Source organism: Oncorhynchus tshawytscha, linkage group LG20 (genome assembly GCF_018296145.1).
Source record: "Oncorhynchus tshawytscha isolate Ot180627B linkage group LG20, Otsh_v2.0, whole genome shotgun sequence".
NCBI lineage: Eukaryota > Metazoa > Chordata > Actinopteri > Salmoniformes > Salmonidae > Oncorhynchus > Oncorhynchus tshawytscha.
The window spans coordinates 21,186,245-21,202,253 of NC_056448.1; the positions used below are offsets into that span (position 1 = coordinate 21,186,245).

Here is a 16,009-nt window from a genome sequence, read left to right on the forward strand (position 1 = left end):
ACACTTATTTCACTTTCTGAAATCTGTAATTCATTTTTGCAGTTTGTGCTGAGGATGTTTTAGTTGCGCAGCCAAAAGGTGTTTGGTGCACTATTTCTCCAATAAAATGCATGACGCGTCTCATGTAAACAGTCAGGCAGGTCTGTCTCCCTGCCAATTGACTAGAGTACGTTCACCCCATGTTAGTGGGCAAATGGACATCTTCAAATCAAAACTCAACCTCACACTTAATATCCCAAACTCCATTTGACAAGCCTGACAAATTCCTATTTACACTAGTCAATTTTGACACTAGAATAACTGACTCGTGCCTTAGGCAGTTTTCATAGGGATTCAATGCTTTTCAAAGGCAGTACCTCTTTAAAAACAGCCAACCCTATGCATAAGCTGCACAGCCAATGACATGTTGGATCAACACTAGGAGTAAAGCTTAGTTTATACTCTACGTACATAGCTGCAAGTAGCTATGCAAAATGTCCAGGCGTGTGAAGCCCCGCAACTCAAGATCGCCATGTTGCGTTGCTAAGGTATAAGTTATAAAAGCAAGCACCTGCCAGGTGTCCACAAGTGGCAATTCAATAAAGAATCAATCGGGAAATTAACTGATGTTCTGTGGTCAGAGGTGATGGAAAGACCTGCTGCACACAGCCAATGTTACTTATGGACAGTTACAAATGTGGTGGGTGCTTATTTGTCCCATTTCACACATGTATGTATAACCACACAAGTGCGAATTGGAAATGTGTCTTTTGCATATCCCAACCCACTCACCCTCAGAAGGGTCACAGCCAGGACCTGCCATCATCATCACAACCCTGGAGCAATTAGAGGTAACTGCCTTGCGCAGGGGCTGTCTTCTCACAGGTAGTCGAACTAGCGACCTTTTGATTGCTGGCCCAACATCTAGGCTACATTCAGGGTTACAAGTTTGTGGTCATGTGTAAATTGATGCAGAGGAATAGAGGCAAAGCAAAGACATTTGTATGAAACATTTATGTCAATGTCTTAACAGTAAAGGATTTTCTACAACGACCAGATTCAATAAATAACTTGTTAACATTGCTTGGGAACATGTCAGTTACCCTGTCACCCAGAACCGCCCAACCCCTTCCCCTGGAGAACTCATTTTCAAACTGCCTGAGAACAGCAGCGAGCCTCGAATCCAGGCTGACTATACCTCCGCCACACAGCGAAGTGAACATCTCACTTCTAAACAATATTTCAGAAGTCTTTCCAGCAGATTCATCACGGTTGCATTTCCTCTCACCATTTAAGTCCAATGAGTCCAATATGTACATCTGTGCCACTACCAGAGAGGCGAGGGGCAATAGAACAGAAAGCAGAGAGTTGCTCATGTAGGCTGTGGAGACCCTCAAGACAGCCCTACAACTCGTCCTTTTGATCCTGATCTCCCTCTGCCTCTCCCTCAGTAGGGGGACCGCCTGCACTTCCGTAAAGCTTGCTGATGATGGGCTGCGCCACCTCTTCCAGCTCCTTCTTCTTGGCCTGGAAGTCCTCCAACTCAGCATCTTGGTGAGACTCCATCCACTCAATCTTCTCCTCTACTGCTTTCTCTATGGCTTCCTTGTCCTCGGGAGAGAGCTTGCCGCCCAGCTTCTCCTTGTCACTGATCTGATTCTTGAGCGAGTAGGCGTAGCTTTCAAGCTCATTGCGGGCATCAATGCGCTCCTTCAACTTCTTGTCCTCATCGGCAAAGCGCTCTGCATCGTTGACCATCCGCTCAATGTCCTCAGGCGTCAGACGATTCTGGTCGTTGGTGATGGTGATCTTGTTCTTGTTGCCCGTTCCCTTGTCCTCGGCTGTGACGCGCAAGATGCCATTGACGTCAATCTCGAAGGTGACCTCGATCTGGGGCACACCCCGGGGTGCGGGGGGGATGCCAGTCAGGTCGAAGGTACCCAGCAGGTGGTTGTCTTTGGTCAGGGGACGTTCACCTGGAGGAAGAGCGAAGAAGAAAATTAGAAAAAGAGCCAAAGTTCTGTAAAATTGCCACGCCCATCATTAGTGAAGGTAGCTACAAGGGGCAGTGATGAATCAAAGGCGCTTACCCTCGTAAACTTTGATGGTGACGGTGGGCTGGTTGTCAGAGGCAGTGGAGAAGATCTGGGACTTCTTGGTTGGCACCACAGTGTTTCTGGGGATCAGCTTGGTCATGACTCCTCCCACAGTCTCAATACCCAGGGTCAGGGGGCACACATCCAGAAGAACAATGTCACCTGATAGACAGCAAACCATTAGTTGTGATAGAAAATGTAGCTGCTATGATATACATAATTGGACATGAAACATCTAGCCTACATTTCCTTATGTAAAAACAAAGAATGAAATGTGAAGATACCTCTGCCTAAACTGAGCATAGTGTATGAAGTGCATGGCATCAGCACATTGACCAAGACCCACTTGTGTCCTCCTCTCCAGACAGCACTCCAGCCTGCACGGCAGAGCCGTAGGCCACAGCCTCGTCAGGGTTGATGCCTCTGGAGGGCTCCTTGCCATTGAAAAACTCCTTCACCAGCTGCTGGACCTTGGGGATACGAGTGGAGCCGCCCACCAGGACAATCTCGTCAATGTCGGTCTTCTTCAGGTCAGAGTCCTCCATCACCTTCTGCACAGGCTTCATGGTGGAACGGAACAGGTCCTGAAAGACAAAAAAATGGCAAATTAATGAGGTTCAATTAAGTGGAACATGAATGTGATCATTTGAGTTGGATATTCCAATGTCAGTGGGCCAGCAGTGTCTTGACTGTTGTACGTGATGTCACGAAGAGGACCAACTCACCATGTTGAGCTCCTCAAACTTAGCACGGGTCAGGATCTCTGAGAAGTCCTCTCCGTCGAAGAAGGACTCAATCTCAATGCGAGCCTGGTGCTGGGCAGACAGGCCTCTCTTGGCCTTCTCCACCTCACGACGCAGCTTCTGCACAGCACGGTTGTCCTTGCGCACATCCTTACCGGTCTTCTTCTTGTACAGCTTGATGAAGTGCTCCATGACACGCTGGTCAAAGTCCTCTCCTCCCAGGTGGGTGTCGCCATTGGTGGCCACCACCTCAAACACACCGTTGTCGATGGTCAGGAGAGACACGTCAAAGGTACCACCGCCCAGGTCGAACACCAGGATGTTCTTCTCACCGTCCTTCTTGTCCAGGCCATAGGCAATAGCTGCTGCGGTTCTGGAATAGAGAGGAGAACAGATGTTAGCATGGTCTTGGCAAATATCAATTAATTTAAAGAAATATTGGACTAGTCCGTGTAATGTTATTTCAGTTCCTGCATTGTGAAGACACACTTACGGCTCGTTGATGATCCTCATGACTTTTAGGCCAGCGATGAGTCCAGCATCCTTGGTGGCCTGACGCTGGGCATCATTGAAGTAGGCGGGTACAGTGACCACAGCATGTGTGACCTTCTTTCCCAGGTAAGCCTCAGCAGTTTCCTTCATCTTGGTGAGAACCATGGCAGAGATCTCCTCTGGAGCAAAGGTCTTCAGCTGACCACCACCAACGTCCACCTGAATATGGGGCTTGCTCTTCTTCTCGATAACCTATTGGATTAAAGTAGCTACAGTTAAGCATCTACTCTAAAATCAATCTGCACTACTTCAGCATAGTTATACGCTGAATAAGTAGTAATTTGCATAGTTACAGTGTTCAGGCTATTGGGCAGGAGTGTGTTTGTTAGGCTCACCTTGAAGGGGAAGTACTTGATGTCATGCTGCACAGCGGAATCGGTCCAGGCGCGGCCAATCAGTCTCTTTGCGTCAAAGACTGTGTTCTCGGGGTTGGAGGTGAGCTGGTTCTTGGCTGCGTCACCGATCAGACGCTCCCCCTCAGCGGTGAAGGCCACATACGATGGGGTGATGCGGTTTCCCTGGTCGTTTGCAATGATCTCAACACGGCCATTCTTGAACACACCAACACTGGAAAAGGAGAAGTATGGATGAGAAGTATGGATGAGAAATAAGCATGGAAAGTATCAACCACCTCACTTCAAGAAATGATAGTCATTTAGCCAAATGATTGAGCATATGAGAGTAAAGATTAATTTGCCCTTCATCACTAAATTAATTCTTACCAGGAATAGGTGGTCCCCAAGTCGATTCCAATCACGGTCCCAACGTTTTCCCTCTTGTCGTCATCATCGGCAAACACGCTGCCGGTGACCAGCAGAACTACACACAGAAGCCTCATCTCTATTCTGCGTGTTCACGCAACTCTTCGAAGTTCTGGGAATTAAAAAAGTCAAGACAATTAGTATTACTCAGTACACGGTGTAGGCCTGTCATTCTTATACAGCTAACGGAATGAGTCCATTTGGCACTCTAGTGTAGTCACGACCATGCATGCGGAAGTGTGTCAAATGAGACATCGAAGACTCACAGGGCAGCACATATATGCGTGGAGCCCAAGAATGCCGGTAATTTTTTATTTTACCAGGTAAGTTGACTGAACACATTCTCACTTACAGCAACGACGTGGGGAATAGTTACAGGGGAGAGGAGCCCAAATGAATGAAAACGCAAAAAAAAGTTCAAAAAGAAACTCGATTTACCAAAAAAGGTAAAGTTAGTTAACAGCTAACTAGTGGTTAACGTTAGACAGCTGCATGATCAATTTGAGACACGGCGTGCACAACTAACGTTAGCTGGGTAACCATTTTCAAACACGCTAGTTGACGGCAGACAGAAGCATATTGAACAGGTGAAGTACTTTATTTAAAAAAAATGTAAACACTCCATGTTTAGCTGTATGGTCAAGTGAAATACAACCCCGGACATGTAATTTAAGTCTCCATTCTTAGCCAAAAAGTTTAATTTTACATACCTTTACAAAGAAACTCGATGGCGTCTTATTTTGGGGATTATCTCAATTGAAGGTATTTCCTTTACAGATTACGTTCTTTAAATATGTCTAGTTTATGATTGTGAGTCGGTAAATTTACGTTTAATGAAAGGCGCTCTCCGTTTATAAACTGTCACTTCTTACCCATCGTGGAGGCATCCCATTGGTCAGACAGCAGTTCGTTGGAAGGCGTTCATTGGCAGCACCAGGCATGCTGGCCTCTGCTGATTTGCACACGTTTGGTCAAGTAAACGTAATGATTCTTGCTCTACTGTACGATGCTGATAGGCTACCTGTCAATGTGTCTAACCCCAATTATGTGAATGCCGGTGTCGTACATTGAAATGTAGTTGGTGCATTGAAATGTCTGTTTTTTGGGGGGCATTTTCCAATTTCAGGACCACTATAATCTAGTGTCTACTACAATACAGTAGGCCCAAGCCTAATATTATATGTGTAGGGGAAGTAGTGAACTGAAACTAGTTCCACGTTGTGAATTGTAAAACATGATGGTAAAGCAGTGGTAATACATGATAATTACCATGTTATTACAATAGAAGTAGTGACTAACCATTCTGAACAAAAGCTACATGAGCTTACCATAGCTGTGTAAAAAAAAGTCAGTAAGTCATAGAAGGTATAAAGGAGTAAGCCTAAGGTAATCAAAGTTAGTTGTTACATCAGGTAAATTGTACATTAGTTACATCAGCTTAATTGCATGTGTGTGGAAAGGAATGACCACAATAGCAAGGCTTTACTCATAGCCCCTAACCCCTAATATGTTGCAATGGTTTATGCATAACATGAGACATACTCTGAAGTAGATGTATGTTCTTGTGAGAATGGTTATATAATTCCTGGAAAGTTATTGTTACATCAGGTGTTAGTACATTAGTTACACCGTGGGGATATTAATGTGGAACCTTTATTTAACTAGGCCATGTTTCTGTATCTGTTCACAAAAAAATGATAATATCTGATAAAAATGTAACCCCTGAGGTGTATATGAACGTAACCAGAGGTGGGTCGGCTGCACTGAAGTATTATTAGAACTGTGCGCTGCTGTTATGATTTGCCTTCCTGTTTTACCCTGAATGCCTTGTGGCATTAACCAATCAGATGACTGTTTGGACAGAAGCGCGGGAGCTGGAGAAGGAAGTTGCTAGCTCAGCTCAGTCAATTGTTATTTGCATCCAAGTTTGGTCGCCAACGATTTTATTTTGTTTTGTCAATATGTTCTGCTACACCCTGTGTAAACAACCCTTACAATCTGATTAACATTAGCTATCTTCTGCTTTGTTGCAACGAACCAGATGACGTCTAGCTAACGTTGTCAACAAAAGACAGCTAGCTAGCTTGCTAGGCTAGTTTGTGTGCTTTTGATAACGGTAGACCGGTATCATATACTATTTTTATTAGCGTCTTACGTTTATCCTGGAGCGTCTTTGTATGTCAGGTGAGGAGCGGTCTTTGGTCAAGTGATGATGTCCACGTATGATGATTCTGCGAGTGTTCCATCACTGGGAAAAGCAGACGACTTGCATCAACAAGGTTTTCCATCTTGCAATCAGCCTGCAATAAAGACAAGTGAAAGTGTCGTAGCTATGTTTGAGCCTATTTCTGATGTTCTCGTCATTGTTAGTAACTGGATTAACACACAATAGTGTATATCGCCTACTTTTTAGCTGTCGAGTCTATACTTTTTGTTTTGGTAATTTGAGAAGTATGGTAGTGTCATCCTGGAGGTAGCATACATCAAACCATAATCATTATGCATGTTTTCTCCTGTAACAACTTTGTATTTCAGTCCTTGCCTCATTCCCACTGTGTCAGCTGACAGAAGAAGACCTGACCCAGCATCCTCTATTCTGCAAGCTCCTGGCAACGCTGTCACAGCATGTGGACCGCACTGGCCTTACTGTCACACTGAAGAGAGAGCTGGAGAAGGTACTACACAGACACACACATGACTTATCATCAACAAATGATCCAAACCTTAGTATATCAAGACATATTGTAAGAATTTAACAAGTGACCTCCCGAGTGGTGCAGTGGTCTAAGACACTGTGTCGTAGTGCTAGCTGTGCCACTAGAGATTCTGGGTTCGAATCCTGGCTCTGTCGCAGCCGGCCGCGACTGGGAGACTCATGGGGTGGGGCACAATTGACCCAGTGCCGTCCGGGTTAGGGGAGTGTTTGGCCGGTGGGGATGTCCTTGTCCCATCGCGCACTAGCGACTCCTGTGGCGGGCCGGGCGCAGTGCACGGTAGCCAGGTCCACAGTGTTTCCTCCGACCCATTGGTGCGGCTGGCTTCTGGGTTAGGTGGGCATTGTGTCAAGAAGCAGTGTGGCTTGGTTGGGTTGTGTTTCGGAGGACGCACGGCTCTTGACCTTCGCCTCTCCCGATTCCATACGGGAGTTGCAGCGATGAGACAAGACTAACTACCTACTAATTGGATACTGCGAAAAGGGGGTAAAAGTAATGAAGAAATAATAATAATATTTAAACAAATGCTTGGCTCAGGCTCACATTTAAACATGCTGGTACATCCAGGAGCATTCAATTCTCCCATCTCATAATAATACAATTGCATTTCTATTACTGTGAGAAATTAGACTTGTGTTATTACACTGTACTGGAGTGTTGTCATTTGAGCTGCCATATTAAGACCATGTCTTGGACTTGGGACTACCCTGTGTGAGGGTGTGTGTTGTGGGAATGGTTTTAAATGGCTGAGATTGTTGTTTAAATCCAGGCTGAGAGGGACCTGCAGACACAGAAGCTTAGCTGGCTGTGCTCAGAGAGCATGTACAGGCTACTGCAGGAGATGATCCAGGAGCACTGTGTCAGAAAGCATCACTCCACTGTGGCCCCAGAGGACGACACGGTACAATACAGAACAATACTCTTTGCCCAATTGACTCAGCTATACAGAACTCTAGTCTGCTCTATTCTTGTTGCATGTCTAGCAGAGCAGCACACAGTACACTTACTGTAGCAGTAGTAGTATGATCCCTTTAGCTTACACCCATTAATGCAAAATGATATACAGTGCATCTGGAAAGTATTCAGACCCCTTGGCTTTTTCCACATTTTGTTATGTTACAACCTTATTTTAAAATTGATTAAATTGTTGTTGTTTTCATCAATCTACACACAATACCCCATAATGTAAAAGCAAAAACAGGTTTAGGGGAGAGAGAAAAAACTGAAATATCACATTTACATAAGTATTCAGACCCTTGACTCAAGTCTTCTTGGGTATGATGCAACATGTTTGGCCCAACTGTATTTGGGGAGTTTCTCTGCAGATCCTCTTAAGCTCTGTCAGGTTGGAAGGGAGCTTTGCAGGTTTCTCCAGAAATGTTCAATTGGGTTCACATCCGGGCTCTCGCTGGGCCACTCAATAACATTGAGACTTGTCCCAAAACCACTCCTGCGTTGTCTTGGCTGTGTGCTTAGGGTCGTCCTGTTGGAATGGTTATCTTTGCTACAGTCTCAGAAATACCTTTAGAATAGACTCGAAATTGAGCTCAGGGCATCATGTGTCCATTGATCATCCTTGAGATGTTTCTACAACTTGGAGTCCACCTGTGGTCAATTCAATTGATTGGACATGATTTGGAAAGGTTCACACCTGTCTATATAAGGTCCCACAGTTGACAGTGCATGTCAGAGCGAAAACCAAGGCATGTGGTCAAAGGAATTATCCATAGAGATCCGAGACAGGATTGTGTCGAGGCACAGCTCTGGTAAAGGGTAACCAAAACATTTCTGCAGCATTGAAGGCCCCCAAGAACACATTGGCCTCCATCATTCTTAAATGGAAGAAGTTTGGAACCACCAAGACTCTTCCTAGAGCTGGCCGCTTGGCCAAACTGAGCAATCGGGGCGAAGGGCCTTGGTCAGGGAGGTGATCAAGAACCTGATGGTCACTCTGACAGAGTTGTAGAGCTCCTCTGTGGAGATGGGAGAATCTTCCAGAAGGAAGACCATCTCTGCAGCACTCCGCCAATCAGGCATTTACGGTAGAATGGCCAGATCAAAACCACTCCTCAGTAAAAGGCACAGCCAACTTGGAGTTTCCTTAAAGGCACCTGAAGGATTCTCAGACCATGAGAAACAGGATTCTCTGGTCTGATGAAACCAAGATTGAACTCTTTGGCCTGAATGCCAAGCGTCACATCTGGAGGAAACATGGCACCATCCCTATGGAGGTGCTAGCATCATGCTTGTGGGGATGTTTTTCAGCGGCAGGGACTGTGAGATGAGTCAGGATTGAAGGAAATATGTACTGAGCAAAGTACAGAGAGGACATTGATGAAAACCTGCTTCAGAGCACTCAGAACCTCAGACTGGGGCGAAAGTTCACCTTCCAACAGGACAACAACTCTAAGCACACAGCCAAGACAACGCAGAAGTGGCTTCGGGACAAGTCTCAATGTCCGTGAGTGTCCCAGCCAGAGCCCAGATTTGAACCCGATCGAACATCTCTTGAGAAACCTGAAAATAGCTATACAGCGCTACTCCCCATCCAACCTGACAGAGCTTGAGAGGATCTGCAGAGAGGAATGGAAGAAACTCCCCAAATACAGGTGTGCTAAGCTTGTAGCATCATACCCAAGAAGACTTAAAGCTAATATCGCCGCTCAAGGTTCTTCAACAAAGTGCTGAGTAAAGGGCCTGAATACTTATGTAAATGTGATATATCAGTTTATTGTAAATACATTTGCAAACATGCCTAAACCTGTTTTTGCTGTGTCAATATGGGGTATTGTGTGTAGATTGAGGGGGCAAAACAATTTAATCCATTTTAGAATAAGGCTGTAATGTAACAATGCTGAAAAGTCAAGGGGTTTGAATACTTTCCGAATGCACTGTAACTAAGATGTTCATTATTGAAGTTTAACCACCCATTGTGACTTTGATTTCCCAAAATGTTACTTTAGTTGAAATTGATCATTCAAAGTACTGTATAATCTTAGAATAAACTTAATTCTGGTTTTCCCCTGGTAGTTCTATGAAACTGTGGAGCAGTGTCTGGTGGTGGCCCAGTGTGTCAGGCAGCTGAACCCGAGTGCCACCGCCAGCCAGGACCAGCCCCCTGTTCTAGGACTGAGTGCCCAACAGGTCCTCGAGCTGATGCCACAAGAGCAGGTAGGTACTCTTTGTCCGTGAGCCTGATACTTCAACTCTATTAATAATAATTGATTACATTTCTGTAGCGCTTTCATAGAATCTAAAAGCGGTTCAAGAGAAGAAAAAAAACAGCAATATATCATGAAAGGTCAACCAACAGAGGCCAAGTCTTTGAAAGCTGCATCCCCCGAAGATGGAGAGGGACAGTTAATGGCTCGAGCCGAGACAGCTAGTCAGAGGATGGTAGATGCACTAGCAAGCGCATTGTTTTTTTCTTTTCTTTCAAGGTATTATCTAATAATTCCCATCCACCTGCAACAAGTAATCTCAGATGTGCGAGTGCTTTTCATATTTAGGTACACTATCACACACACACTGCTTCTCTACAGCTCTGGTAACTGCTCTCATTCCCACACAAACTAAACATGTTTTATGAACTATTTTCTTAGAACGATTCATGTTTCTCTAAACAGGATGTATGGAAAATGAAACAGCGACTGCCTAGAGAACTAGAAAAGCATCTGAAGAAGAAATGTTTCAGCGTCCTCTCCTACTATCAGCCTGAATGGGGTAAAGAGACATCAGATTTTTACTAAAACGGAGACATGTAGCCTATATATACAGTGGGCTCCAAAATTACTGGCACCCCTGACTGGCAATGCACAAACAATACTTAAAAAAATATAAACAATATAATTATATAGAGAGACTCAAATGACCAATGTGAGAAATACAATTATTATTAATTATTATCATACAATTATTTAATACAAAATACATTTCACCAAAATCAAGGTTTCATAATTATTGCACACCTCATTTAGTACTTAGTGCCACCACTTCTGGCAAGGACAACAGGATGAGGTCTTTTCCTGTAAGGTTAAGGAACATATTTGGAGGGATTTTGGACCATTCCTCTATGCAGATCCTTTCAAGATCCTTCACATTCTTGGGTTTGCGCTTATCAACTGCCCTCTTCAACTCAGCCCACAGGTTTTTGATTGGATTGAGGTCCGGTGACTGAGATGGCCATGGCAGAACATTGATTTTGTCACAGAACTTGAGGTATGTTTTGGGTCATTGTCTTGACCCAAAACGGCCAAGTCCCAGCCTTCTGGCAGAGGCAACCAGATTGGCAGCCAAAATTGCATGATACTTGGTGGAATTCATTATGCCATCAATCTTAACCAGTGCCCCTGGACCTCTGGAATTAAAACAGCCCCAAAACATCACTGACCCACCACCATATTTCACTGTGGGTATGTGGTGCCTCCTTGTAAGCATCTCTGTTTCGACGCCAAACATTCCGATAATGTATCTGACCAAAACGTTCAATTTTGGTCTCATCGGACCAGAGCACCTTCTTCCAGTCATAATTTAAATGACGTTTGGCAAACTCCCAAGTCCTTGTGTCTGTGTCTTGGGGTCAGCAAGGGTTTTCTTCTGGCAACCCTTCCAAAAAGCCTGTGGTTGTGAAGGTGGCGTCTGATGGTGCTTTTTGAAACCTGGTGAACCCAAGACGCCACCAAGGCCTGCAATCCTTTCACAGTGATTCTTGTGGATTTTGTTGCTTTTCTCACCATCCTCCCTATTCTTGGGGGCAAAATGCATTTGCGTCCTCTACCCGCGAGGTTTAACTGTTCCATATCTTTAGAATTTTTAAATGATTGCCCTGACAGTGCTCAGTGGTATATTCCATGATTTGTGGATCTTGTCGCCATTACCAGATTTATGAAGGTCTACGACCATCATTCTCTTTTAAACTGCCAGTTCTTTTGTTTTCTTCATGGTGTTGGATGACAAAGGGATATTGCATGCGTGTTACCTCATTTTTTATACCCTAGTGAAACGGGAAGTAATGTAAGGCCTCAATATAGTTCCTTAAGACTTAGATAAACATAAATAAGTGGAATTTAATTCCTGGTTTAATTTTGGTAGATGTTATTTACAATAATCTTTAAGGGTGCCATTAATTGTGAAACCATAATTTTGAAGACGTTGATTTTTAATTAATTAAATCAATTATTTTGGTGGGTTCCATTGAAACATTAATAATGTCTCACATGTTGGTATTTTGAGTTTCTCTATAATTATATAGTTTATTTTTTAAATATTGTTTGTGCATTGCCAGTCAAGGGTGCCAGTAATTTTGAAGCCCACTGTATATATAGGATCTTACTTCTGACTGTGTGAGTGTCTTATTATGTAATGGACATTGACAGGCATTAGCAAATGTGGCCGTATTTATTTAGCTTTATGGCACAATGTGGCAGTTTTTGGCTTTATGGCATAGCAGCTCATTTGTGTGAATTGTGAAACATAACACTCCTCTTCTTTCTTGGACAGAGGATGAGAGTGAAGGGCTGAAGAACATGAAGCTGTCTCGCTTGTCTGGCCTCCTGGAGAGAGAAAGGAAAAGAGCAGAGAGTCTGAAGGAGAAGAGCCGTGAGAGTGCCTCCCTGCTGCAAAGGCAGACTCACTGCTACCTCTCTGTAAGAGAAGCTCACCACACGGTTAGATGTATTAGTCTCACATGTTATGATCTTCACTCACAATCGACGTGTTCTCTCTCCAGGAGCTGTTAGGGTGCATCCAGATTCTCCAGTCTCTGATCCTGGACCACAGGCTGAAAGCCCAGAAAGAGCTGGACAGGAAAAAGATTGATTACTTTGAGGCCAAATGTGAGATCATCATGCAGAAGATCAGGTGCGATAGTCTCCCCTGTGTACACGCCTACTGTACACTGGGATCCTTCAAATGCAATTCACCATGTTAGGAATTCGTTTTTCATACATGTCAATCAGTCATGTTCAGTTTCCATATATATTTTACATTTACTTAACTCTCTGTCTTCACAACAGAGCTGAGATGTTGGAAATTCAGCTAGATACCTACACAGCAGACACAATATCTGCCCATAAAAAAATAAGGTGAGTCAAATGCTTCCACTGCCCAGCAACTCAATACGTCATTATCATATCAACCACTCTTGGGGATCTCAACACCAGAGGGGTATACTACAAAGCAGGATCAAGAAGTTAGCTTCTGTCTTTTCTAGCATGGCCACATATACTGAACAAAATTTTTAACGCAACATGTAAAGTGCTGGTCCCATGTTTAATGAGTTGAAATAAAAGATCCCAGAAATGTTCCATACTCACAAAAAGCTTGTTAGCCTGTTAGTGAGCATTTCTCCTTTGCCAAGATAGTCCATCCACCTAACAAGTGGGGCATAGCAAGAAGCTTATTAAACAGCATGATCATTACACAGGTGCACCTTGTGCTGGAGATAATGAAAGCCCACTCTAAAATGTGCAGTTGTGTCACACAACACAATGCCACAGATCAAATCAAATTTATTGGTCACATACACGTGTTCAGCAGATGTTATTGCGGGTGTAGCGAAATGTTTGTGTCTCAAGTTGACGGAGTGTGCAGTTGGCATACTGAATGCAGGAATGTCCACCAAAGCTGTTGCCAGAGAATTTAATGTTCATTTCTCTACCATAAGCTGCCTCCAACGTAGTTTTAGATAATTTGGCAGTATGTCCAACTAGCTTAACACCTGCAGACATGTAACCACGCCAGCCCAGGACCTCCACATCCGGCTTCTTCACCTCGTCTGAGACCATCCACCTGGACAGCTGATGAAACTGTGGGTCTGCATAACCAGGAATTTCTGCACGAACTGTCAGAACCGTCTCGGGGAAGCTCATCTGCATGCTCGTCGTCCTCACCAGGATCTTGACCTGACTTCAGTTCGGCGTCGTAACCGATGCTTACCTTTGATGGCCACTGGCATGCAAGTGTGCTCTTCACGGATGAATCCTGGTTTCAACTGTACTGGGCAGATGGCAGCCAGTGTGTATGGCGTTGTGTGGGTGAGCGGTTTGTTAATGTCAGTGTTGTGAACAGAGTGCCCCATGGTGGCATGTTATGGGCATGCATTAGCTACTACGGACAACGAACGCAATTGCATTTGATCTACGGCAATTTGAATTCACAGAGATACCGTGATGAGATCCTGAGGCCCCTTGTCATGCCATTCATCTGCCGCCATCACCTCATGTTTCAGCATGATAATGCACGGCCCCATGTCGCAAGGATCTGTACACAATTCCTGGAACCTGAAAATGTCCCAGTTCTTTCATGGCCATTCAGCATGTTTGGGATGCTTTGGATGGATGTGTACGACAGTATGTTCGAGTTCCCGCCAATATCCAGAAACTTCACACAACCATTGAAGAGGAGTGAGACAACAGGCCACAATCAACAGCCTGATCATCTCCAGGCCAAGGAGATGTTGCGCTGCATGAGGCAAGTGGTGGTCATATCAGATACTGACTGATTTTCTGATCCACGCCCACACTTTTTAAAAAGCTAATCTGTGACCATATCTGTATTCTCAGCCATGTGAAATCCATAGATTGGAGCCTAATGAATTTATTTAAATTGACTGGTTTCCTTGTATGAACTGTAATATATATATATATATATATATATACATATATATGGATGTTGCCAAAGAAAAAGATTGGTAAATGTTGAATTAATATGGAAATGACTAAAAGTAACTCCACTACATGTACCTGTTATCCCCTGTTAGGGGGGGCACACTGATGGGTACTGGGGGAGGAGGCGCAGGCGGCCTGGTGGCTCGCTGCTTGGCTACTCGTGGTGGAGGTGGAGTCTCCTCTGTCTCCTTGCATTTTATATTTTTGTTCATTGTAGTTACACCTGCCTCTCTCATTCAGTCCTTGTTCTTGTGTGTCTTCATTGCAGGGAGAAGCTGGAAACGGAGCTGAATGCCTCCCAGTTAGAGAAGCAGTCTGTGGAGTGCAAACTGTCATCCTTTGAGATATTTGGCAAGGAATTTGAGGCTCTAGCTGAGGAATATTCCAGACTGCGTCAGGAGATTGACACGAAGAGTTGGGCTCTGAAGGAATTCTCTCAGCACACGGACTAACTCGGAATTGACATCAGACAGTTCTGTTTCAGAAAAACACAGTTAAGAGTCTTGTCCGGATGTTTTCAAGAGAATTCTCTTCACACTTTTGTTCACTAGCTATCTCCATAGTGTAAAATTATGGTTTTGATTATTTTTTGTTATAAAATGTATGATTACCTGGTGTTGTCTTGATTGTTGTTCTGATATAGCATAACAGTACATTCAGAATCCTACATTTTCATGTAATTGTTGGCATTTCCTGCCTAAGTTTGCCCACTTTGCTAATGAAGTAATCATTAAAATAATTGGCAACATCAAATGGTTTTGTGATGAATAAACCATTTAATTTGATGAAATATGGAGTTGAATTTGTCTTTCTGCCCATAATTTAATGATTTTAATGATGGCTTCATGATACAGTTTCTTCTACTTTTTGTTGAGTTCGGTCACATAATTTCTCAATTTGCAGTAAATCAGCCAATCAGATGTGCAGACAGACTTATTAGCCACTCCTTTTGCCCCATCTTTCAACCATACAATTTTTTCAATTGCTCATCAATCCATGGAACCTTAATAGTTCTTACAGGTGCATGTTTATCTATAATTGGAAGAAACAATTTAATAAATTCATCAAGTGCAGCATCTGGATGTTTGTTATTAATCACATCAGACCAGCAAATATTTTTAACATAATCCACGAGTCACAGCAAAAATATTTTGTATGATCTCTTATACAATATTTTAGGCCCAGCTTTTCGAGCTTTGGCTATCCTAGATTTAGCCACTATTTTGTGTTCACTACATCCAATGCTTACGGATACAGCTTTAGAACAACGTTCTACAGTATTAGCAAAAATGTGATCTATACATGTGGATGATCTTGTTCCTGTAGTGTTTGTAAACACCCTGGTAGATTGTTTTATAACCTGAACCAGATTACAGGTACTGGTTACAGTGAGAAGCTTCTCTTGATCAGACAGCTTGATGAAAACCAGTCAATATTCAGGTCCCCAAGAAAGTAGGCCTCTACATCACATACACTATCAAGCGTTTCACACACATT

The 16,009-nt window shown here is 43.7% G+C and overlaps 2 protein-coding genes across 5 annotated transcripts; one reads left to right on the forward strand and one right to left on the reverse strand.

Moving 5' to 3' along the window:
- Positions 1-974: 974 nt before the first annotated feature.
- On the reverse strand, positions 975-5,007 carry LOC112219318 (endoplasmic reticulum chaperone BiP). The gene is made up of 8 exons (XM_024380452.1): positions 4,842-5,007; positions 4,093-4,243; positions 3,706-3,937; positions 3,312-3,562; positions 2,801-3,191; positions 2,422-2,659; positions 2,070-2,237; positions 975-1,955 (listed from the first exon to the last, which is right to left on the reverse strand). The coding sequence occupies exons 2-8, from the start codon at positions 4,206-4,208 to the stop codon at positions 1,384-1,386; spliced, it is 1,968 nt and encodes a 655-aa protein (XP_024236220.1). The 5' UTR covers positions 4,209-4,243; positions 4,842-5,007; the 3' UTR covers positions 975-1,383.
- On the forward strand, positions 4,307-15,585 carry haus4 (HAUS augmin-like complex, subunit 4). Of its 4 annotated transcripts, none has more exons than XM_024380455.2 (9): positions 4,307-4,454; positions 6,667-6,806; positions 7,615-7,746; positions 9,876-10,016; positions 10,472-10,568; positions 12,345-12,490; positions 12,574-12,704; positions 12,860-12,928; positions 14,781-15,585. In XM_024380455.2, exons 3-9 carry the CDS (start codon positions 7,666-7,668, stop codon positions 14,962-14,964), a joined length of 849 nt encoding a protein of 282 aa, XP_024236223.1. In that variant the 5' UTR covers positions 4,307-4,454; positions 6,667-6,806; positions 7,615-7,665; the 3' UTR covers positions 14,965-15,585. The 4 variants fall into 4 exon arrangements, with proteins under 4 accessions (XP_024236223.1, XP_024236224.1, XP_024236222.1 ...); XM_024380456.2 differs by lacking the exon at positions 4,307-4,454 and adding an exon at positions 4,564-4,718; XM_024380454.2 differs by lacking the exon at positions 4,307-4,454 and adding an exon at positions 5,963-6,315.
- Positions 15,586-16,009: the final 424 nt, after the last annotated feature.

Bases quoted from the DNA above. Each gene is read 5' to 3' on its own strand.
- LOC112219318 (XM_024380452.1), bottom strand. From the start codon at position 4,208: ATGAGGCTTCTGTGTGTAGTTCTGCTGGTCACCGGCAGCGTGTTTGCC. The intron at 3,938-4,092 runs GTAAGAATTAAT...CTCCTTTTCCAG, and splicing joins TTGGGGACCACCTATTCCTG to TGTTGGTGTGTTCAAGAATG. The intron at 3,563-3,705 runs GTGAGCCTAACA...TTAATCCAATAG, and splicing joins TCAAGTACTTCCCCTTCAAG to GTTATCGAGAAGAAGAGCAA.
- haus4 (XM_024380453.2), top strand. From the start codon at position 6,341: ATGATGTCCACGTATGATGATTCTGCGAGTGTTCCATCACTGGGAAAA. The intron at 7,747-9,875 runs GTACAATACAGA...TTCCCCTGGTAG, and splicing joins TGGCCCCAGAGGACGACACG to TTCTATGAAACTGTGGAGCA. The intron at 10,017-10,471 runs GTAGGTACTCTT...TTCTCTAAACAG, and splicing joins AGCTGATGCCACAAGAGCAG to GATGTATGGAAAATGAAACA.